Here is a 26,348-nt window from a genome sequence, read left to right on the forward strand (position 1 = left end):
CACACACCACCAAGATAATCTCATTAATAGTATTTTAGATCATTGCTTTCTTCTATTTACCTGGTCTCCTGCCAAAAGGGTATATTATTGCAATTAAGCAAAACCCCAGTTTTCTGATTTGGGACGTTTAACAACAAGCAGAAAATGTAGTTTTTGAAATCTAGTAGAGGGCCAGGATTATAGCTCAGCAGCACAAGCGTCTGCCTGGTAAGCGCAAGGTCCTGAGTTTGATTCCTGGGACCCAAAAAAAGAATGCACTAAAATCTAGTAGAGAAGTAATGCTGTTGGGTGGGCAATGGATACCTCTGGCCAGCTCCAAAAGCAATTTTCTCATGTTAAGAAGTGACTGCCAAGCATTTTGGTCACTGGTGTGGCTAATAAGTCTCTGAAGGTGAGGGTGTAGTACAGCAGGGTGAAATTCATCTTCTGTCGACTGTCCACATGGCTGTTGTACTGTTCCTGAGGTCTAGCCATGAGCTCACTGCTGACACATTACATGACAGGAATTAAGGGTAATTCCTACCAAAGATGTGACCAGCTATTAGCATACTTTTACCCCCGGGTACTATTGGAGTCTTACAAATTGGGGTCAGTGGGAAGCTGCACCCGGGTATTTTAACAAAAAGCAGGATTAGCTTTTCATTAACGCAGCCCAGAGTCAACTGCTTACCCTGAAACATGTTGATGTTATCAGTTTACATTTAGATATTATAACTTCTTACCCTGCAAAGAAAGACAGCTTCAGGAAGTAAGAGGGCAAGCAAGATTCAGGTCAGGCAGCCACACAGTCAGGGCAAAAAATGGTTAAGGCCACATATTACTGGAAGGAAAGAACACCCATCATTTATGTCCACAAAAAGAAACAGAGGAATGGAATAACAGCTCCACAGGGCCACTGGCAAAGCAGACCCATAACTTCTGTGGGATCTGTTGTCAGGAGACATGCACACCTCTTGATGTCCATGTCTCCATAGGAGGCAGAAGAATCTGCATTTGACCCTGCTCTTTGAAAATCAAGAGTGCCAAGTGAAATTACTAGTAACAAGCTCAAAATTCACATTTCCTATGAATAACAGCACAAAAGTACCACATGTGAACCAACACTTGCTTTTTTCAACTTCTAGGGTGCCAGAATGTGTCCATTCTCAAGCCAAAGTATTGATCTTACAAGGAAATAGGCTTTTTATGAAATAAGTTTACTTCATTCCTTGCACTTGGCAAATTTCAGATGATTTGCATATCCAGTGAAGCAAGGCACATTCTTTCCTATGATGAATGGATGGATCTTTCTTTCCACCATTCATTCAATAATTTGCTGGTCACTCCTAACTATTGTAGAGTTCCACAACATTCTCACATGGCAAAAATAGGCTTTTAGGCCCAGTGGTTATAGTATATAGATGTAAAGACCATGAGCTGGGATGTACAAGGCATGATCCACAAATGTGGTGTTTACATTTTTTTAAAATGTAAAATAATAAGAGGCACGTTGCCATTAATTCTCCTCAAAATATCCTCCTGCCTCAATTGGAGCACACTTTTCCCATTGTGCTTGCCACTTTCTGAAGCAGTTCTGGAGATCCTCTTTTGTGTCTTCAGTTGCTTTCTTGTGACTGCTTTGATAACCTTTATCAATTCAAAATATTCACCTTTCACAGTCAGCTTGACTTTGGGCAAGAGCGTGAAGTCACACGCTGCCAGACCTGGTGAATAAGGTGGATGAAGACACACCGTAATGTTTTTATGAGCCCGCCTTTCCATTCGATGGTACTAAGCTGCAGCATTAACCTTTTTTTTTAAATCATACCTCATAAGACTCATGAAAGAGGACTTCCAGCACTGCTTTGGAAAATGGCAAGAACAATGGGATGCATGTACTCAGAGCTAAAGGGAGTATTCCGAGGGAGATTTATAACAATGTATTTTCATTGTTTTCATATTTTTGCAATTTAAACATTCACTGGATATTTTGATCATCCCTTGTATTGTTATTCCAGACCAACAAGGAAATAGATGGTTTTTTACAGTGTCCGGGAGGGCTGGACAACAGGACAACCTGTTTTCCTATGAGAAGATCTTCCAAATGAAACATCCACCATGGGATGAAATGAGGAAAATAACCATATCGAGAAAGTTGATAGGTCCTCCAAGCATACCCTCTGGTCTTACGTCTGTGTTCAGCCCCTGTCTCACCCTCTTTCCCTTAATATTTTAGATGCTGAGATGGCCATCTATCATCAGACCTTGAAATCCTAAATGTGTGTTTCCAATAAAAAACATAAGGCTTGTATTAATTTGGAGAACACAAAGAAAAAAATCTCCTTCAAACCAAAAGAACTAGAACTATGCAATTGCGGCCTTGGAAGATATATTTTAAATATTAGAAAAATATGCATATATGTAAGCATTCTTTGGATAATTATTCAAAATCATCTTTGATTGTTAGCAGACAGTGTCAAAACTTTAAGAAAATAAACCTGACTGTAACTTCTCTATACCCAATGATTAAAAGGAGAGAACAGACTCTGTGATGAAGTACGAGGCTTTTGGTATTTTGCTCACCAACATCTGATCCCTTAATTGATACAGCTCATGCCTTAGGAAAATGAGGAGGTGCCTTGGTATCAGTGATTCTCCAACCATGCAGAGAGGGTTCGCCTGAATATCAGCAAAGGAACAGTTAAAGGAGCTGCAGTGTTCTTTAAAATGACAAGACATCTTCTCCCCTCATCCCAGGGTTTTCCAGGCAAGCGCTGTTTTGTTGACCACCCCTGACCTCATTTGTCATGAGGACCTGTTGGCTTATTACTAATCTTCACATCTCCTGCAGCACAGTAATGCAGTTCACTCTGAAAATAAGAGTAGGTATGTTTCCTATCCTTAAAGCATACTGTAAGTGATCAACACAACATTAACATTACACTGGGTCTTAGTTTCTAGAATGGCTTTCAAGAGTTCATGCATGAGTGTGAGCATGTGTGTGCGTGTCTACAACAAATCTTTAATTGAAGCCCAAAATGTAACATGTTGAGCTTCTCTGGCTGAAGCAAACATGCATGGGAGGATGTGAACCCTACTCTTAGGTCACACTTCCCAGACCCTATCACTGAGGCAGCCCCTCTGGAACTGTTCAGGTTCTGATGCACCAGAGCTGGATTTTTTTAAAATGAATTTCCCGAATGAGCTCTAAACCAGAGGAAGTGCACGAATCAAGAGACTACCGAAGGCTGGTACGACAAGACGAAAATATCACAGACTTGTGTCCCGGCACTGACTGTTACGTGGGAGCCACATTCCACCGTCAAGAGCACCTACTCCTGATGCCAAGAACCCTGCATTCTAATTTGTTTTATTTCCAAAGCGAATAGGAAGTTGGACACTAGGGTGTCCCGTGATCCTTTAGAAGTTTCTCAAACACTCACACCCTAATACTTCATAATACGTGTACACATTGTTAAACAGTTACATGCAGTTGCAAGGGCTAGTTTTATTATTTTCACTTGATGGATGAGGAGGCTTTTGGAAGGTCCCATTGATAGATTCTGAGAGTGACTTCCCAAAGCAGCACTGCAGATGTGGGAAAGCTGAGTAAAGACCCAGATCACCCTGTGCCCTGAGGACCAGCGTGTATTACATATAGCTCCTAGTACATTATCGGTTATCAGCCACCTCACAATGACAGGGTTTCAGGTGGCAGGAGTCCTGAGTTTCAAAGTGGCTCAAGGTTTCCAGCATAGAGTTCACATTCTCAGTGTCTGGAAGGGACACAGCATGAACAGCTTTGCAGCCTTCTGCAATAGTTCCTTCTTATTTACCTCCCCGGCACCACCTGGTCACCATGCTATCAAGGGGCACAAAGTTCCTGGAAGTTTAATACAACCAGTTATTGTTTCAGCAAGGGAGAACACACTGGATATGTACTTAGATGTGTCAAGTTATTTTGGTGCTTACATAACACACGCTTGATGCTTATTAAATGTCATTTGCAGTAAGCACTGAGTATTTCCTGTGGACACAATCTCTGGCTGCTGCAGCCTCAAAAAATCCCACATAATAGACAGCCTAACAACACAAACATGAGACAATAAAGGCCCATACTTTAAAGAATAGTTTCCCAGATTAAGCTGAGAAACTAATTAGAGCTGAGCACAAAGATTTATAAATTATGCTGTTTACCACAACCCTACTTATGAGAACAAAAGAAAAACCTGGAAATAACCTAACGCTCATGAGAGGGGAAAAGTTATAGTATATTCATAAAAATGGAATACTTTATGTCTACTAAAACCAAATATTAGCAAAAATATTAATGTTATATAAAATACTCAAAAGATAACATGAAAATGACCAACATGTATACAAATTAATTCTAAGCAGTGGAGTGATTTAGTGTAGCAGGTGATTTTTACTTATACCCCACCCTTTTGGGGGGGCAATTTTGGAGACTAAGCCCAGGGCCTCTGCGCTTAGCAGTATCCCAGCCCCTTTTTAAAAAACATCTTGAGACATGGTCTTTCTAAATCACTAAGTTGCCCAGGCTAGGTTTGAACTTGCCATACTCCTGCATCAGCCTCCCAGAGTGCTTGGATTACAAGTGTGTGTCATGATACCCAGCTTGTACTTTCTTTTGTTTTCTAAATTTTCTACAACAAACATGTACAACTTTTGTAAACCAAAAAAAAAACTAAAAGCTGTTTAATTTCAAGTTTTTGTTTTCAAACAAAGATCATCTCTTCCTCCTACACTATACAACTTTTCTTATATCTATACTCTGTTAAATTTTCTACATCGCTCTCTGCCCCAGTCTGGGGAAACCAAAATCTGCTCCCCACTCTGGCACAACAGTGTGATGGGTAGCTCTTCTCCACATCTGAACGCTCTACACTTGAAATGGTTACTGCTGCGGACCTACACCTTAGCATTTCACAACAAGCTCCGTAATTACCCACTGTTACGCCTAACATAAAAGCTTAGACCTTGAAAAGCTTGCAATTTACACGGCTTCTGTATAGAAGTACTTACATGCTGCTGTAGTAAATTAAAAAATCTGCATTAAAGCATCATTAAAGCTGCAACTGTAATTATACAAGACTGAGTTCAAAGACAGAGATGGCATTACTGTACACAATATTTCAATGTGCCAGGAAAGAAAAATACTCGTTAGCATATGTATGTGAATTTAAAATACACTCTTCTAAACTCGCCTTCCATGTTGCCACATAGATGCAGACCCCTTTGGTGGCAGTGAGCATCCAGTCTCCGAGCGGTGCCACTGGGCACTGGCTAAGCCCCATGCTAGCAGGACCCTGGCTGGAATCCTGTGATCTCCTTGAATAGTCAGTTTGACTGTGATACAAATCTACACCAGCTAAGGGCAGGAGGAAGACATCTAGATTAACAGAAAACTGAGGATTTCTGACGCAACTTCCAAGACAACTTGAGGGTAAAGTGATGAGGAAAGAGCCAGAACCACCGCTGGACAACAAAAGCCAGCATAGTCACTGAAAGCTGTCCAGCGCAAGGCTGTCATGACTAAAGGCTGCGAGCAGAATAGAGAGGTGATTTAGCCAGGATTTTAAATACATCTTTAATTTCTGGATCAGCATTTACTACCTCTTAGAACAGAAACAATCCTACACATGAGATCATTTCCCATTTTTCAACTAGCATATCAAAAAAGTTTAATTTAAATATGTAAACTTTCAGAGACTTAAATCATATAACAATAAATGTCAGTTATGGTATTTAATGTATTGTATATACATACACACACACACACATATATATATGAATGTATAAGATGGTGAAACATATATATTATAAAGATTTAAATCTTAAAATGTCTTATCGAAACATAAAGTTGATAAACCAATTATTTTAAATTCCAATTGTATTTTACAAGATTTAAAACTAAAAAGATTCTTTGATCTCAACTTTTAAGAAAATTTGCCATTTTGAGACTCTAGTTTCTCAAAACTTCTTTCCCCTCTAAAATATAAAAAAACCTCTTTTATCATAGTAAAAGTAACCTCAAGAATTCCCAACATCCACTTTGTATCAAGAAGAGACAATTTCAGATTCCTTAATCAGGCGAAGTGCTGCCCTGTTTGCTCTTTGGACTTAGGAGTTTGTGGGTCTGTATTCTCTGGGTGACTAAATTATTAAAGCGTTTGAAAAGCGATAATCCTCTCCACTTTCAGCAATGGCCAAAACAGCCTGTGTTAGGCAAAGTGAATTACAGGCAAGTTTTGCTGAAACTACTTTCCACATGAAGTGATTAAGATAGGATGCTAGGCGGGGGCTTTTTAAGTAATTCAGCACCTAAAAGGGGAAAAGCGAAACTTTGCTTTACATTAGGGCATATACTGCATTTTTGAACATAAAAATTAAATGAAACTGTGGACATCTCTATATGAACATTTATTTAGTGTTTCAACGAATGTTTGTAAAGTGCTTGATAAGGCTTGCTGACTCAATGACACCAGCCCCCCTCCTTTCTGGGACGCCTGTCTTCTGTTGGATTCTGTAACAATACCTTCTCCTCTTTCCCGCCTGCCTCTCAGGTTGCTGCTTCTCAGTCTCCTGCTAGCCACTTGTCCTCTTAAGACATCAAAATGCTGGCACTGTAGGCCCAGCTTCAGGCTCTGTCTTTTCAGCCCAAACTTTGTCCCTTCAAGGACTTCCGGCTTCCCAAGATTATAAGCAGCATCTGTGAAAGAATGGCTCCCGAACTAAGAACAACACACACTTGGCTTCTCAACTTCAGGTCTATATCACAACTGCTTGTTAATGTCACTTAGAAGTCTCAAGAGTGTTCAAACCCAATAAGCAGCAAAGTGAACGCTGAAGCACTGTCTCAGCTGTTTTTCTTGTCTCCTCCACTGTTCCATCGTCTCAGCAAGACAACTGGAAATGAGCTTTCACCTGCACTCTTTCATTCCATATCAATCTTTTAACAAGTACCGGGAATTCTCACTTGAAGTGGGCGTAATTAAAACCCAAGTGATGCTTCAGCATTCAAACCTGAGGGAAAGCCGCAGATTACAAACACACACACAAGCAAATTTTGTTTAAAAATTAACATTCTCAGTGACTATGGGAATAAAATCTTGAGTGGCTGCTCAAGGGGCCCAGGTTCTGGATGAATGAGTGAATGAATGAATAAAGGTGGAGTGACTTTGGTTAACACAGGGCTTAAAAATTAAAGAGTCAACATCCACCTTAATTTGTAATTAAGAAGAGAATAAAATGTTGAAACAAAGGGCAAAGCAGTTAAATCCTCCTACACTCAGAATAGAGGAATGTGAAAGAGGTCAGCCATTAAATTATTATCAGGAATAGATTACATGTAAACATCACAGTCTTCTCACAGGACTAAAATGACAAATGCAGGTCACAGGGCATATGGAGCTGCATAAAGGAATTAACAAAGAATAATGATGCTGCTATATGCACCCGGTTGGTGACTCAATACAAAGCAGTACCAAAAACTAGGAAAACACTCGCTGACGTCAATCCATCTGATTTTATCATTCTTTTCCTTAAGCAGGAAGGGCCTGACATGTCACTGCTAAGGGCAACAATTAACAATTACACAAAGGCTAAGGATTTTTTAAAAAATGAGTACAGCATGAAACAGAAGGATAGTGTTCTCTAGAGAAACTGATTTATGAAATTCTTGAAACTGCAGTTGAATTGTGAAATGCTATGGCTTTAACACATGTACTAAATGAAGTCTAGTTTGGGGGCCAATTAAAAGTTTTAATAATATTAGGTGAGTGCAAGGTGATGCTCTACTTGATCGTGATTAAGAAAATCAACTGGGTAAAGTTTATTTCGTATTTTGTTTTTTTTTCTTTTGGTTTTTTTCCAGTACCAGGAATTGAACTCACGACCTTGCGCTTGCCAAGCAGGCGCTGTGCCGCTGAGCTAAATCCCCAGCCCCTTGTATTTTAACCAATATAAAATGATGAGGAGGACCTCAACGTGCTCTGGGCTGAAGACAAAGTTTTTACAAGTTTAAACTGACTTTTTTGAGATTGGCTTATAAGTAAGAAAAAAGAAGGGCGGACAGTCATGTCTGAGATCTCTGGAGCAGTGATGGCGAACCTTTTAGTGCTTCCAATGAAAACAAACAGCTGGCTGTGGCACACAGGCAATAGCTCACCACCAGTGTTCTAGAGAAAATAAAGCAATAATTAAATTTGTATGGTTTTTTAAAAGTGAAACATAATTCCTATTAAGGCCATGACTCTGTGAGCACATGATCTTGCGTTGTCCCATTCCCCAAAAGTAAAGCAATACAGGAACTGCAGCGCTCGTCTTGTGCTGTCACTTCTATGCAGCCAAAGGAGGTCACTGCTTTGCTGGTTCAAACAGTTTGGAAAATCATATTTCAAGCATGGAAAGGCTCCTGCAGGTTTTTAAATTAAAGTCACAAAATAAATGAAACAAAGGGAGTATGGCACTTGAGGCTATGGCCCTGGTCTAAACTTATCTAAGAAAAAAGTCCTCCACTGGTACTGATCATCCATCTCTACTAAGCCGCCCTCACCAGCAGACTAAAATCCACAAGCACCATCCTACCCACACAAAGCACAACGAGTGAAAGTTACCTGGATGCACACACACACGGTGAGCAGAGAGGAAAGGTACCGTCGCCCCCAGAACCTGCAGAGCCTGGAAACTGCTTTAATGCCTACTTAGGTTAAAACCTTCCCACCTTTGCAGGTTCACCTATAAAGTTTAGGAAGGAGTCAGAGAAACTCTTGCTCAAAAAATTGCTTCTGGCTTTTGAAACAATCACCCTACACTGACTAAGAGGTTGACAAAATAAAAAGAACCATGTCACTGATTCTAAACTCATCAAACAGAAGAAGAGCTATGATCAGAGCAGGTGACTCTCAGAGGAAGTCTTGTCTGGTGTTTTTTGTAGGCACAGCTACATTCAGCAGTGAAAGAAAAAGTCAGAAACAAAAGAACTACTAGACCACAAGGAAAAGAATCATTTTTACTCATTAAAATATACCATTAAGAAAGCAAATGGTAAATTGGCAAAGAATACCAGTAAGATTAAAAGGATCAATATTGCTATCTCCTTATTTGCAAATTATAAAAAAAAAAACCTAAAAGAAAGACCATGGATGAAAATACAGATGAATACAAGGAGATATAATTGGTCAGTGAACATGGGAACATTGAAAATCCCATCATAATAAAACATGCACATTACAAATACTGCCCTGCTTAGCTTAGACTGATGTGATCTTCAGAAGTACAATATGCAGTTTTGGCAAGGGGAAGAGTAACAAAGATCAACACTGACATTCCAGTCACATGTGTGCATGGACAGCTACATACATCAGGCACAAACTACCTACAAGATAAAGAGATACAACAAACTGTTAATAGGGATTCTGAGTCATGCACTCGTAAGGGACTTATGCTTTCTCTGTAATTTCTCATCTGGGCCACAAATTACCAGCTTTACTATTGTTATGGCTTACATGTAGATGTCTTCCCCAAACCTTATGCAGCCATAGGTAAAGCTTTTCAGAGATGGCAGAATCTAGAATGTGTAACACTAGGGTTGATTCATGGTGTGCTGCTGGGATTGTGGGTGTGAGTGTTACACCTCTGCAGTGCCCCTTTGCCATGTCACCCTGCCTCAGAGCCAGTTGACCATGGACCAAAAGCTCTATAAACTGTGAGCTAACCAAACCTTTCCCCCTTTAACTTTGGGTGTCAGGTATTCTGTCTCAGCAATGAGAAAAAGCAACTGAGACAACAATTATAATCAGAAAATCACATTTTGTCTTTTAACCAAACTAACTTTGAAGATTAGATTTAGAGGAATATAGCCTGCAAAATGGTGAAATTTTACTATATCTTTAAATGACACATAGTTGTATATGTCTTCGATTTGGCATAGAGGGCCAAAGCTTTAGATTTTACCAAGTGCTTTATTGCCCAACTATACATCTTCCAAGATTATGATTTACATTCTTTTATTATAAGCTTTCTTGTAAACATCTAGGATGGCCCTGGGGTACAACACAGTGATGCTCTCAGGGATAGCTGTCTGCAAAACAATCACCTTTACCATGTTCAATATAAGGTCAGACATGATGGAGTTATACGATTGAAGCTAGTAGAACTGATAGAGTCCAAATGCAAGTTAAGCAAGTTGTAAAGAGGTCAGACCAGTTTTTATGTGTGGTCCTCCTTGTACTTGTTTTAATTTTCTGAAATTATGAAAATTTTGTTTTTAAAAATATACATGATATAGTTTCTCCTTATAGAACATTCAATTTTTAAACATGGAAACACACCAAAGGGATGAACATCAAAACATTCCTAGGTTTTCATTCTGAATAGGATTTGGGGTATTTTGTTGCCCAATACCTATTCATAAAATGAAGTCCTTTTTTTTTTTTTTTTTTTGGGGGGGTCTTTTTGAGACAGGTTTTCGCTCTGCAGTTCAGGCTGACCTTGAGCTCATTCTGTAGCCCAGGCTGGCCTCAAACTTGCAACAATCCTCCTGCCTTAGCCTCCCAAGTGCTGGGATTACAGGCATGCACCATCACGCTCGGCAAAATGAAGTCCTTTTATAACCAAAATTTATGTATACACACATACACTCACACACTTGGATAAAGATATTTCTTGTCTTTTAAGAATTCTTAGAGTCGTCCTAATATTACTCCTTTCTTCTTCCCAGAAATTCTCTTATAAATCAATTAGTCACCTGCAGATTCCAAGTAAAATGAAGTTGAAAAATCAAAGGAGCAGGTATTTTGGGCAAGAAGGCTGTACTTGCTACTTTGGGACTCTAAAAGCCTTGGGTTATTGGGTCTCAGTTACTTCTCTCCACCTAGTCTAGTGACCAAGTATCGCTCTTAGAGCTCAGACCTTTACCCATTTGAATAAAAATACAGCATGGAAGTGACACTGTGGTAGACAGGATGTTAAAGATAATCTCAAGGGTCCTATCCCCGACCCATCTGACCAAATACTAATCTAGGTATTACTCTGAAGAGATTTTGCAGATGTACTACAAGTCCTATGTCAGCAGACTTTAAAGCATAGAGGTTGTCCCTTCAAATAGAAAGCTCTTTCTCTGGCTCCTGGAAGAAGTCTGACTGAGGTATGAGAAGCAAGGGCCGTGGCACTGCTGGGGGAGGGCAGCCTCTGCGAGCAAAAGCAGCTCTGGGCAGCTGCCAGGAAGAACTCAGGACCTCAGCCCTACAAAGCAATGATCTCAGTCTACCTACAGCCCACATGAGCTAGGAAGCAATTCCTTCCCAGCCTCTTGATAAGAGCACTGCCAAACAACACCTTGATTTGGCCTTATGATACCCTCAGCAAAGAACCCAGGCAGACCTGTTCGGACTTCTACCGCACAAGACTAGGAGATTAATAAATGTATTCTATTTTCAGCCACATGGTTACTAATTTGTTACACAACAACAGAAAACTACTTCAGGTATTTTGTACTTATTTTTTTAAAGCCCCCGCCCACATCTTGGTAAAAGCACTAATACGAAAATTCTTCTACCTTCCTGTTCCTTCCAAATAAGCACTGTTAATGATTTGTCCTTTGCTTTTTCTACAAATTCCCCATGAATATGCATGATACACTTGCATTTATGCATGCATACACATACATGAATTTACAACATGCATTTTTTTTCCTGAACTACTTATTTTGGGCATCTTTCCAATACTACCATATTCGCTGTCACAACCAGGTGGTACTAGTTGTACCTCTGAATCATTTTTTACTTAACTAGTTCTCCAGTGATGAACAGGGTCAGTAGAACACTGGTAACAACTCACCCCTCTATTTCTGGTTACAGGCAACCCTACACTTATGACTTCATTTATTATCCAAGTATATCACCCTGATAAATTCTTTTATATGGATTTTCTGGGCCACAAGGTAAATGCATTTGAAGTTTCAGCAAACACTGCAAACTATAGCTGAAATGGTTGTACTGATTTATATCACATGAAAGGGACTGCTTCCCCACAGCTTTGCTATTACTGGATTTTATAAATTTGAGAAAAAAAAAATTGTATACTAAGTAAATGACACTATAGTGTCCCATCAACTTGGTTCATATTTATCTTACAACTGCAGTGAAATATTGTTCCATGTTGTTGTTGGCTGCTGTTTTCTACAATACACTACTTACACCTTCAGCCCATCTTCTTCTTGGTCCATTCTCCTCTTTGTACACTAAGGCAAGTTATGGACACAGTTTTGGGCACGCAGAAGTTTCCCACACTTCCTTAAAAATTTGCTATTGACACAGGAATTTCATTTGAAGGAGAGATACACCAGGCTCTTCCTTTAGGGTTTCTGAATCATATTTTATACTTAGAATCTTCCACAAACTAGAAGTCCATGCTTTTTCTTCTTTTTTTTTCTTTAATGGGCCTATCCTGTTTGCTGTTCTTTCAGGAATCCCTGACTCCTCACAAACACTGTTTTGCGTGGGAAGGCACACACAGGACACTAGGCCAATATCTGCGCTTCCTCAGCACTCCTGACACACCCATACCATTGCTAAGGTGCAGGTCTCTACTGCAACATCTGTCTGGTGCAGGTTCTGGTATCAGTGAGGCTGGCTGGGCTTACATACTCCCACCCGAGGAAGAAGAGAAAGTGGATGTCTACCTTTTAGGCAAGTAAGTACTAGGGGATGGTAGCTTTTCTTTCTCTTGCTTTACATGGACATCTGAGAATCCTTACCTGGCAGTCTGTGTACTAAACACAGGATAGAGAAGGTGGTGACAAATATGGAGGTGAAAGGCACCAGGGTGGGCAGGACACACTGCATATTATCAAGACACAAGGACTGACATTTTTCCTTACATTTTCTCCTTCTTACACAGAAACAGGAGGCTACTCAACTGATAATGCCACTTCTTATAAAAAGTGTGACAGATTCCCATTGCCTCTGAGTGAACGAGAACCTACTGGCTCTGCAGAATAAAGAAAAGTACTCTGGAGCCCAAACAACAGGCTCCTCTGCCTCCTCCAATGGCTAAGTTTTCAAATGAATGCTGAAGGGAAAAGAATTCAAACTCAAATTATACAAGGAAGAGAAAAATAATTAAAAGGACCATTATAATCTTAACATTACTCCTTTCTCAATATTAGAACTAAAGAAAATCACAGCAGTAAAAGGCAAATCAATGGGCACATAAGGATGATGAAATTACTACAAAGAAGAGTAAGCAAACAGATCTTAAATCACTATTGATCTATGTATACTAAACAGAATTCATCATTCACTTATCACCTAGTAATACTGCCAGGCACTGCTTGCAGAGGAGAAATGCAAAAGCTTAAATAACATAAATAATTGCAGTCCTCAAGTCAGGTATTTAGCATTGATTGACCCGCTATAGGCCTTAGAATTATGACAGTCATGTAATATCAACCTCAAAATTATGAATGCTCATAATATAAATAACGTGTACTCATCATACAACTTTGGAAATGTAATATTACCAACTGTTTACCCCTCTTCAATAATATCTCCCACACTTCCCAGAAGTAGCTATCTAAAACTGGTTTTTAAAATTACCACGTTTTGCTATTCTTAAAATAAACATATGAAGAATAACCAAAGACTATAGAAAATGTTTACATTTTTTAAAAACTTATTATACTACAAGGCACATTGCCATCAATCCCCACCAAAATCCTCCCCCTCATGTCAAATACACTTATCCCATCATTTTTGCCGCTTTCTGAAGCAGTTCATTTACCTTGCATGGTCATTTTGACTTTGAGGAAGAGTCAGAAGTCTCTCAGTGTTAGACCCAGTAGATATGGTAGACAAGGACACACTGTGATGTTTTTAATTGATAAAAATGGCCTTAAATGCTTTGAATGGATTCAGAACATTGAAGCTGCCATGATGGTACAATTAAGGCTGCTCACATAAAGAAGGCTTCCAGAACTGCTTTCAAAAGTGGCAAAGAGGATAAGATGTATTCAAAGCAAGGGAAAATATTCTGAGAGGTATTAATGTAGATGTGTGCTTTACGGTAATAAATTTTTAAAATTTATTCACCATATATTTTGATCACATCTCATACATACTTATATAATAGATATGTAGAACATATGTATACATGTGATACAACAAAATAGTCTATGTTCCATGATGTTAACTTTATATGAATGGTTTGTACTCATGTATGTGCAGAGTTCATTCATTTGTTTTATATGTACAGCTATGTCACAGGTCATTTATTGATGCAACGTGTTGAAATTTACGTTGTTTTCAAGTGTTTGGCTATTACGGACATGATACCATATTGGTCTGAGCATGTCCTCATATGTGTAAGAGCTTCTCTAAAATTCTACTGGGAAAAGCATTTGTGAATATCAGTGATCATTTTATACTATCGTAATTTTATAAATTTATCTTTGTTTTTATTGTGCTACCTTTTATTACTACGGCAAAAATAAAATGTGATTTCTAAGGAATGACTGCCTCTCTCTCCCTTCTCCTCTCAGTCATAACAGACAACTGCCGCCCACCACTGGAGAGAGTCCTGGAGCTTAAGGCCTGCCTTCTCAGGCACAGAGACAGCCCAACATTTAAACATGAAATCAAGGTCATGTGAGAGCCCGTCACGGCAAACTAGAGCTCTATAAGTAGGTCCACTTCCTCCTTTCAACCTTCCGTGCTTCACCATCCTAAGACAACTTCCTAAAACTCGGACCCTCCTCCAAGTCCCAAAAGACGTTTAAAGTTAAAACTCCTTCCACTCACTGAAGTTCACCTGCTTTTCTTTCCGTTTACCTAATACAACCAACTATACACTTCCCAAACTCTAGCCACACTGGGAATTCTTTCTTTCACCCCATTTATACCATCAAAATCTTGCCTATCTTTCAAAATCTTGGGCAAGTAGCTCCTTCAAACTCTTCCTGGCTTTCCTGACTGGAATTAACCTTCTCATTCTCTTCACAGTAGTTACTGTACCTTAATATAACAGAGAAGTTCAATTTTAGGGAGAAACATACTAAATACTTCTCAACACTTATTCTTATCACGAGCAATCAGTCTGCATTTCCCAAACATATTCCTAACATGGAAACATGAATTACATCATCGAGAAATTTAGAAAAAGAGAAATCAAAAATTGAAACAGGATTCCATATAAAATAAATGGAAAGCAGACGCAAAGACACACCTAAATCTCAACGGGTCAACTTATTTAAAAAACTAAACAAAAAGAAATAAGACTCAAGAAAGGGAAGTCAGTTACCTGCATGAGCAGAAAGAGGCGAGTGCGGTCTGGGCAGTGCTGGGGACTGTCCATTGCCTATCAAGCTTTTCCGGTTGCTTGTTCGGCAACTGTTAAAAAGAAAGAAACACAGTTTTAAAAGGAGACTCTCTTATCAATGATATTCACGTATATCCAAAGTAGGCATAGTCTAGGTTAAACAACCTACAAGATTTACTCACGCTACTGCCAATGTTATTGCAAATTATTATGTAGGCATGAACATCTGAGAGGTGGCCATGTTTTGAATATTAGAAACTATAATGCAGTGATGGGGAGCCTATGGCACGCATACTGTTTTTCTGTTAAGACAAAAGATGTTGATGTATAAGTTGATTTTTCTAAACAAACCCCAGTATTCAGGGTTAACTGCGGTGTTGGCACTTGGTAATAAGTAAGTGGGTTTTGGTTTGCAGTTTGGGCCCTCATTGCTAAAAGTTTCACCATCACTGCTATAATGTATTCATATAGCATACCACCATCAATATTCCTCATCACCAGGGAAGCTGTAATCAAATGCCTTCTTTCAGCTCGTGTCGGCAAATATGTGACATGCCATACATACAAGTGATAAATTAAGGATTCAAATCAGCAAACCACAGGTAGCATCTTTGTTGACATGAAATTTCTAATAGAAAATTACATGCAATGAAGCTCACTGACATTAATCTTACAATGATGCACTAATTAAAAATCTAATTATTCAGACAAATTTCATATCTGTGCCTTTTGTCAATCGAACAGCCAATGCCTAAGAAAAATGTGCTTCACCACTCACTCATTTTTCATCTTGTATACAACATTCAAACTCCTTATTAAGGTACACATTTTGGAATCATAAAAACAGATTCCAGTGTATTAAAATAATAGTGATGGGCCTTTCTTACAAGCTTGCTAGCTAGTGATTGTCTCTCAAATACCCAGTAAGTGAAAATATATTACTATATATCAGAAGTTAACTATTTTTTCCTGTTTCTGCTAGTAGGAAATTATAAAATAGTTAACTGAGTTCAGAGTAACTTTCACAAGCTTAAAAAAAATCAGGAAAATACACAACTCATTGATGGTAAAGTAGATACTATCTCACATTCACTCGTTTTCCTCCAGTACATATTGGCACTTTATTCTCTATCACCACTACCATAGTTAGAAGAATGTGATAAAATCCAGCAATTTATCAACTTTATTCAGCTGACAGCATCCGGAGCACTGGGGCCCTACTCTCCTGTATGTTAGGGCCTCAGCCATCATTAAGAGTTCATCACCATGCTGCTTTCATCCAGAGCAGAGTGGAGTGGAGGTGAGAAAGGTATGGACATGTGATCCCTAAATTCAGTTTAAACTTCACAAATTTCAGTCTGTGTGAAATATTTGAAAGAAGGAATTTCTAAATATTCAAAAACTACATTTCAGTAGTTGCTGCTTAAATTATCATTTATCAACATTCCCATATTCACAATTGCTTAGGATCAGGCTACGTCATTTTATTTTCCTTAAGGCAGCAACCAACATCCCCTATCATTATCTGTGAGTTTAATTAAGATCAGGTTTACTCTGCCTTGAAAAAGGTGTTGAATGAGAATAGACTCTTGATACTTAATTATGAAGGTGCATTGTGATATTACCAACTCATCCATCACAAACTGTGTTGGACCTATTAAATTCATAATCATCAAATCAGAGAGTCTGATTATTTTGAAAGATACTGTACAATGCATTTACTTTTAATTCAAGTTAAAGTCTCCATCTCAGCAAAGGAATATTAAATATATTAACTTACTGATGTTAATAAATTATAAATGACAGATTTATATGCAGACAATAAATGTCAGATTATAAATGACAAATTTATAATCTCAGCAAACTCATTTGCAGAAGTTAACTGAAATTTAGTTTAATTATTACAAAAATGTCTACTTGTATTTTTATACTAGTGTTTGATCTGTACAATTTAAATATGTTGAAAAAATCTATAGTGTTTATACAAAAATAAAATGAATGAGAAATGTGTATCAATACAATATAATCGATAGCCACTGATGCTGGTGATATATCCTTACTTAAAATTAGGAAATGTTTCTGAAAGAAAACCTTAGAAAAACTGAGTTTTCCTAAGTGCCAAGTGGAATGACTAGTACCCTACTATAACAAACATAATGGTCAACAGGTCAGATTAAAAATGAAGAAAATCACAAACAAAAACCCTCACAAGGGCTGGGGATATAGTTCAGGGACACAAGCGCCTGCCTGGCAAGTGAAAGGTCCTGAGTTTGATTCCTAGTACCCACAAAAAAAAAAACCAAAACCCTCACAATTATATCAGTTAAAGTATAATTTTAAAAAAAAGGTGAAAAAAAGTGATTCCCAAAAAAACTAAACTTGGCAGTAGGGTCTGGGTTCATTGCCCAATAATATAAAATAAAACAAAAACAAAATTGAAATGAATTTTTAAATAACGGGAGGCATAGTTCACTGAATAACGCCATGAACAATCAAAGCATACTGTATAACTGAGACTCTTCCATAACCTCTTTATCAGTCTTCTACACAAAACAACAAAGGCATTATAACAGACTTGGAACTTTATGGAATCAACAAGGGAGGCTTTCAAACATGAAATACCCAACATGGCAAAACCACAGTTCATAAAACAAAGGCCAAGGCAGATTTCCATGTGTATGCAAAACAAATCTTCATATTTAAGAAGTAGGGTACCGGCATCACAAATGAATGTGTCTCTAACATTCTCAAGGAATAAGCAATGTTTTACACTACCACATTTAATCCTGAAATCTGTAGATCTTGACACATATCAATACTTTTCAAATCCTGGGACCTTCCTGAGATGTTTTGTGGATAACCTTTCCAAGGTGAGAGAGGGGATGGCCATCCTATCTCAATACCACCTGCTCCCAGTACCTCTGAGAGTCATCGAATCTTATTGCTCTTGGTGGCGTCTTCCCAATAAATTAATTAAATCTACACTGAATCCCACAGGAAGGAAGTTCCAAGTTGTAGTTCTAAGAACTACACTGCCCAGCTTAGTAACAACAGCACTGAGGTAAAATGCTGTTCGGGCCTCTGTCATCATTATTTATTTTTCCATGTATCCCACACTTTTCTGTCCATGACAGGAAATGCTTATGGCATCCAAGTGTGAACATGATGCCCCAGGTGTTCATGACCACACCTACTCATTCAATCCACACAGTGATAAAATCACTTGGGCAAAATAAAGCTTCCTTCCCTTCACCAGGGTGACTCAGTCCATTCTGGCTTGTTTTTCTCAGGTAAAGCCACCAAGGGAAAAGCAGGGGATGCCCCACTAGTAGTGATGTCCCACAACACTACTATTTCACTAGCAGAAATCTCTCATCATTCATCCTCATCCTGCGCTGGACCTTCTAAAACATTCTAGTGTTCATTATTAGGGACACCAGTATATGACTATGAAAGTAAAACTGAAGAACAGTTATGAATCCAACTTTCAGCTCTTCTGCCCTGAAAAGAAAACCTCCTCATCCTTCAGGAAGACACAGAACCCCTTCACCCTGCCCAGACATCAGGCTGACAGTCAAACTAATATCTACTTCCCACGAAGTCCCTCTGCCTCTCAGTTCTCCCATTGAAGCAACATGATAAAGTTACTTTTCCTGTGGGCAACATGCTCAGTTTGATCTCTCAACCTGGAGAGGGACTATCAGCGTTCTGGTAACACAATGGCACAGAAAGATCCTTTACTTCCAAGGTCAGAACTTGGTCTGAAAAGCCAGCCACACACAACCTGAGACAAAGGAGAAGTTACACAATGGATTAGGACAGGGGCTGATAATGACAAGAAATCACTTCTCATTACCTTATTCATTTGGTTCCACCCAGGGGACAGCTATGAGGTACAGAAAGCAGGCTCTTGCATACACAGGGAACGAGAAGGGCACCCTGCCCACTGTGGCCTGGGGATCTGGGAAGAATGGCTGGGTAGGAGATGATGACAGCACTGTTTTATGAGTAGGACCGGCCAGCCCCTGATGAGCACTGTGTGTAAGGGTGTCGTAGTTGGGCTGCCACTCCATGGCGATGCCTCCCACAGTGCTCTGGGGCCACTGCAAGGAAGTGCTGTGTTTGTCTGCATGGGCCTTGCTGAAGCAGGTGAAAGAAAGGTTGAATAGGGCCAGGTGATCACCAATGCAGTTCCACAAGGAGTTTCTCAGTCTTAATCACTGATAACAGGCCCTCCATCTGCTTAGAAGATAAAGAGATGGGCCATGGGTTTCATCATGTAAGTCAGGCCTGACCCAGTAGGAGAACAAGGAGAATGTGGGCTCCTAAGCTGACCATATTCCAGAAGGGTAGGCTTGTATTTTTGGCCCCAAGCACCCACATTCCATTTCTGCCTGAAATGTGTTTAGGCTCAAGGCTCCATAAAAAGGCTTGAGGGCACAGGGATGCTCTACAAATGTTTGACACCTGCATTTGTCACATACCACCCGGCACCAAACCTGTAAGCCACCCCGCCTAGGTCTTTAAATATCGTGAGGCCCAGTGTGCTGTAGCCTTTTGCAATTGTTCTCTTGCAGTAGCTTTTAATTTAATTGTAAATTACATTTGCCTTGAGACATGAATTCTGAGGATGTCTGGCCATAGCAAGCCAAGTGAGCAGAGGGAACCCCAAGGACCGTCATGTTGACGTTCACTGCCGACTTGAAAGGTCAACACTCAGGGCAACGTATACGGAGTCACCACTGAGGGACGGTAACAATCCTGAATGCAGTAAGAGCCCCTGCAGTCCTCAGAAGCTAGATCACAATTTATCACTTCATCTCGATGAAACTTTTGATAAATGTGCACAGGAGACCCATTATAGGCCAAAACTTTACCACAGTGAACATCTGCTAACTATTTCCTAATACCACAATTGAATCTGAACATTTGAATATTGTTTAAACAGACAGTACAGCTGGAGGAACCTGCGCACAAACAGAAGACAAAAAATCATCAAGAATGTTGCTGAGTAAATGTTATAAACTAGGTAGGCTTCAGAGTCTATATCTTTCCAATGAAGGGTTGGGCCCCTTTAATAAGGGAAACAGAAACTGGTTCTTTTGGTCCATAAAATGTTCTTAAAGATAAAAAAAAATCCAATAATTTACACCACTCTAGAACGAACAACATCTGTCTCATTTGTTTTGAGTCTTTAAAAACATAGGAAGAGATTTTAAGAGAAAAGGAAACTACTCAATGACATTCAAATACTGAAAGAACTGTGGCTTATAGCCTTCCCATTCATTCTGGTACTATAGCATACCTACATATGCTATAAAGAGAATATGTGTGTGGTTTTATGTTTTTTATGAGTGGTATCATGTATCATGGCAAACAGATAACAATTTGGAATTGTGTAAAAGAAGCTAATGGGTTTCCCTCTAAAGCTCTACACATTTCAGTGTCTTTCTATTGACCAGCCTATTGTAAAGCTATAACAGTGGCTGGGGTTCAGGTTAAGATGTAGAATACAGGTTGTAGTGATGCAAGTGGTCTTTGTGCAGGATAGTGTAAAGGAATTCTGTCTGGTGGAGTACAGCTCCTATCCTCCACCACAGAACATGACCTGTGAACATTTACTATCACTGTGCTATAAGATGTTAACCAGTTTTGCCTCTATAAGCAAATTTATTTCATAATTCCTGACTGTATGTATACATGTCTTTTTAAAAATCTCCTTTAAATCTGTTTTAATATATTACTGCACTGGGGGCTGGGGATTTAGCTCAGCGGCAAAAGCGCCTGCCTGGCAAGTGCAAGGTCGTGAGTTCGGTTCCTGGTACCGGAGAAAAACAAAAACAAAAAAATATTACTGCACTGTTATCACACTATACATTACAGACATTCTGTAACTTTTTTTTTCAGCTCAACATTATATTTTTGAGATTTAACCATAGCAACATACTTATGGGTCTAGTTCGTTTCTTTTTTAGATCACATATTTACAGCAAACTTCAGCATTCTTAAATGCACTAAAATTACATATTATGGACATTTCTTTTTCCTCTCAGTACATTAAATATCTAGTATTCTATGGATTTGTAAATATGAGTCCAAAAGCCATGAAAATGCCTTTAATAGGAGCTGCATTTAAAAGAAAAATTATATCATGCAACATGAAGAAAATCTTCCTTAAAATCTTCTCTGAATGTTTTTCCCCTAAATACTGCTTAATGCTGCCTCCCCAAATCTCTTTCTCTGCCTTCATTCTATTGTCTTTTTTAGAAATCACCTTCTCAAGCAAATCAATCCATCCTTTCTCCGAGCATCCTAAAGTCTGTATCTCTACCACTTTTCCTGAACAGCAAGAGGCCACACCTACCAGCTGGCTAGATAAGAACTATTTCTTCTTTTTTTTTTCCTTGGTACTGGGAATTGAACTCAGGACCTTGCTCTTGCTAGGGAGGCGCTTGTGCCACTGAGCTATATCCCCAGCCCAAGCACTATTTCTTCTTAAAGGCAGCAGAAAACAAAAATTTACCATTTCCGCTGTCACATATGTTTTGTTTGCTACTTATTTGTAGTTACAGGACTTCCCTATCATGAAATCAAGGCATTCATTAATTCATTCAACAGATTACTTTTTGAGTCTCTAAGATATGGTAGGCATTATTCTGAATAAACAAAATCCCTGGCCTCATTCTGTGGGAGTAGGGGGGATAATAAACACAATTAATCAGTAAAGTTGATAGTATATGAGATGATAGTGGAGAAAAAGTAATGTCAGAGGTAGGATAGGGGAGGTAGCTGTGGGAAGTCATGATGTTAAACAGGTGTTTAGGACAGGCCTCACTGGGAAGGTGATGTATGGTTAAGACCAAGAGGTAAAGGAACAAACACAGCACAAAGGCCCTGAACCATGCGGGTCCCAGAAGGAGCCAGCAGCCTGCCGGGCAGGGGTCCAGTGAGCAGCAGAGGCTGCAGAAGACCGTATCGGAGAGAGGTGATGGAAGCGGGTCTGTGGCACACTGCAGGCCATAGGAAAGAATCTTATTTTTAGTTTGAGAGAAAAGGGAAGCTGTTGGGCTTTTTATTTTTTAACATAATCTGATTTTGTTTTAAGAGAATCATCCTGCCTGCTAAATTGAAATAGCCACAGGAAGCAGCAGGAGTACCACCCGTTAGGAAGGGAAATTGACGTGCATCCCACATGCATTCTCGTCTTCTGTGAAACTGCTTTCAACTATGGCATTTTATTTTAAACATTTGAGCAGAAATGGCCCCACAGTTCAACGCTGATATCACGCATTGGTCACTGCCCTTTATTATAATCTCCAAAGCATGGGAGAAGTAGCAAGTGCTGACACTGCGATGAATATCAAGCCCCAGTACTGTCAGCCTTTGTATACAGTATTTGCATCAATGTAATGACCTAGTTCATAGCAGTCTGGAGGATGTAATTATTGATGATTGGCTTGATACTTGAACTAAACTTTTCCATTAGTGGAAAAACTCTTTTTTAAAGGTATTAATTATAATAGGAATAAATGGTTGTTCATACTGTTTTTGCCTATGGTCAAAAAATGTACCCTAATTACAATAGTTACAGGAAAGTACAGGTCTTCAAGCTTTCAAGTTCTGAGCAAAATCAATAGGCAAATATACATCCTTCTACAGTGCCTCTTGGAAATATTAATCCATTAAGATAAGTCCATAGTGAGGTCTGGACCAATCTTCCGTCTTCACAGAGGAAAAGGGAGACAGCTGAACACACACATATTAGGAAGACATTACACAATGTAATGGATATGTACAGTGTCTTTCCTATGTACAAAGTACTATGGGAGATGAGAAAAGAGAGAGAGTCTCAAAGTGTGTATGAGAGACTGATTCACAGACAGTTGTGAATTCATAGATTCTCAGGCAGCATCTGGATATGAAGTCCAAACAGAAATTTGAGTGAGATAAATTGCCAACCAGTATTTTTCAAAAATAGCAAATAATAAAATTTTACAGTACATAATATATACTGTTAATTACCCAGCAGTCTCATGGGATGTCCTGAAATAATCCCTTTATATCTGGGGCCGGTCTGAGGGAAATATACTTTTTTAGAATTTATTTCTTCTAAGTATCCCTCATTGTATGGCTATTTCAAGGTAGACTATCAACATATTTATTTATTTATCTGTCTTTTTGAGACAGGGTCTCGCTATGCAGTTCAGGCTGGCCTTGAGCTCATTTTGTAGCCCAGACTGGTCTTGAACTCAGAATGATCCTCCTGCCTCAGCCTCCCAAGTGCTGGGATTACAGGTGTGCAGCACCACACTCGGCTAACATAATTATTTAGGTGTGTTTGACGTATCACAGTGAACTTTGATATCACATTAGTACCATATGACTGGTGGTGACTGGCATTCATCATGTTGTATCTCAGTAATCACAGCCACCACAGTAACATTCATTCCACATCATAATCTGAGATTCAACATGGAGCTTACAATCTAAGAGGGAGAATAAATTCTTTGAGCCTAAGACATTTTCTGTAAATCTCTTTGGATACTCAGAAAATACAGCAAATAATTTGAATAGAGATACATTAAAAAAATAGTTTTCAGCATTGCTAGGGAGTAAATTCAGGGCCTCATGCATGCTAATCACATGCTCTACCACTGAGCTACACCTCCAGCCCCAAGATATTAAATACTTTTTATTGATTAGCTAAATGTGGATCTTGCCTGAAGAAATTTATAATTTAACTTTAAGGACACACATAGTCAAGTTTATAGGACTAAATGATCTAAATGACATTCTAATACACTTTACTCCTACTAGATCGCAAGGCCATGAATGTAAGAAATCAGAGAGCTGAAGGAGTCAGTGGTGCTGGGTGCATGGTATGAACCATCTTCCTAGAAAAACCTACATACACAGCATTGTGAATGAAGTTACAGTGTGGTCATGAGATAAACTCAAAGAGAAGCATTGCACAATATCAAAGTCAAGAAGGAACTGGGAATATGATGGGATTTATAGAACCAGGGAGGATTCAACTGCTAAAACTGTCAGAAGTAAAAAGTCATTAAAGTGAGAAGGGCCTAAGAATCACTATCTGTAAATTCTTAGTGCAATTCATCAGCAACAGAAATTATGAGATTCCTAGCCTGAATGCTGATCTCAGGAATCAGGTCATTGAAGCAGACCATTAGTTAACCCTAAGGTCTTTAAAAGGCTAGGAGAGTCAAAGATTGAGCTGATGTTTGGATTTAAGATTGGTAGTTGTGCACAGATCAGACATACTAAAGAGTGCTCCTGCTTGGGATGAGGGTGGAGAGTACTTGAAGGCCAAGGTGCTGAAGGGCATGCACTGTATCTTGAAAAACCATTCAAATGCTGATACCTGCCAGGAGGTTGCAGGGACTCATTCCTGATTCCTGTGGTCTAATCTGTTCTACAAGGATAAAGACCTGCCGGACCCACATGTGGCAGGGCTACAAAAATGACAAAGAGTAAAAGTTGGGGAGGGAGGGACAAGTGGAGCCAGTTTTATAACTGGGAAAAAGGTCAGGGTTAAATAGCTAGGAGACTGATAAGTTTGGTGGTACACAGGGCAATTAAAATTGGAGACCAAAGAAAAGCCTACAGAAACAGGGGGAATTAAGATGAAGTAAATAAGACATTAATCAACAGCCTTCAAAAAATAATCCCCTTTACACATGTGTGAGCATGGGTGTACACGTGCACAGGGGAGGGAATATATGTGATGTAAACAAGTTGTTTTTTAACTCTCGAATTTTGAACTCAATACGAGTTGATCAAAATCACAACTTGATACATTGTTCCTTAAGTAGAAGAAAACCAAGTTCACAATCCTACTGTAAAAATGACTGTAATCAATGCGTTCACATTGGACTATTCTAACTGGTCACTGAAAAGGAAGTAAATCTTCACAAGTTCTTACATTGTGGGCAGGACAAATCTAAGAGCTTAAATCTCATGTTCCAACCTACTTTTTCTGAATATATCATAATACAATTTTACTATTAACTTCTTTAACAGTTTTATATTGGTTTTAAGAACTAGTTATTGGCTTTAGAGAGCTGGATTAGGAAGTGTTTTATATTCAAATATTATTTAGACATATAAAACCACTAAAATAGAATGGCATTGTTTTACCCATTCCAGTCTTCTCTGAACAGAAATTAAATCTCAGTTTAAGTTGCTCTACCTCAAAATATTTAGTTCGGTGAGTTAGTATACTTGAGCTACACAGCTTAACACTACCCATAAAAATAAAAGGCTCTATCTACTCCATCTCCTGGTTCAGAGAACTCCAGGACCACCACTTTCTGACCTACAAAAGGAAGCGTTTGCTTCCAGGACCACAGAATCTCCTTTGCATGACACTCAACAGAAATTTATTCCAGCCCAGAATGAACAGCATGACTATTTAACACCTTCCGACTCGAAAGGATTTTTCTCTTACAGAGCAGTTTGGCATAAAGTTCTGCCCACAAGTGAGCTGTCCCTGACTCCATGTGCCTCTCTGACCAGAACACAAACACACAAACATGCAAAGGCGACATCCGAGTTCCACTTTGTTCTTTTCTGGGAGGCAAAATCATGTGGCAGCATGCCAGTCTTCTTCTGTTCAGTGTGTTTTGTTGCTAGCTGTTCCTAATTCAGTATCTTGCAAAATGCCATTCTGTTAATGACGTGAACGTTGGAGCTGTGAGAATGGGTAGAAGGAGAAGAAAATGTCTCCTAAGTGGAGAAACAATAGGAAAACTGCCAAAGGGATATTAAATAAACTGTGTGTTTACCCCACACTTTAACACTTAGTCCTCTTGTATCTGTTTCTAACATGAAGAGGAAGTTGCACTGTAATAAGAGAAAAACAGCTCAACTTGGGGAGAGCATAGGAAAAAGCAAGAGGTCAAAGGAATGTTTTCCCTTAATCAGGCTGACAGATGCCTTTCCCCCATTTGCATCCACTAGTGTTTTCTTAGTCACCCTCTCATTTTGCCAAGATGAAACTAGCCACAGAGAAC

The 26,348-nt window shown here is 39.1% G+C and overlaps 1 protein-coding gene across 6 annotated transcripts in view; it reads right to left on the bottom strand.

The window, feature by feature from the left end:
* Mast4 (microtubule associated serine/threonine kinase family member 4) overlaps positions 1–26,348 on the bottom strand; it is a 539,799-nt gene that overhangs the window by 94,004 nt on the left and 419,447 nt on the right. For all 6 annotated transcript variants that reach the window (XM_013518433.1, XM_013518435.1, XM_013518434.1 and 3 more), the window contains one exon: positions 15,298–15,386. In XM_013518433.1, the coding sequence (XP_013373887.1) occupies positions 15,298–15,386 (89 nt within the window). The remainder of the gene's footprint in view (positions 1–15,297; positions 15,387–26,348) is intronic.

The sequence above is a fragment of the Chinchilla lanigera genome, unplaced genomic scaffold (genome assembly GCF_000276665.1).
Source record: "Chinchilla lanigera isolate Chin_1 unplaced genomic scaffold, ChiLan1.0 scaffold00045, whole genome shotgun sequence".
Taxonomy (NCBI): Eukaryota; Metazoa; Chordata; class Mammalia; order Rodentia; family Chinchillidae; genus Chinchilla; species Chinchilla lanigera.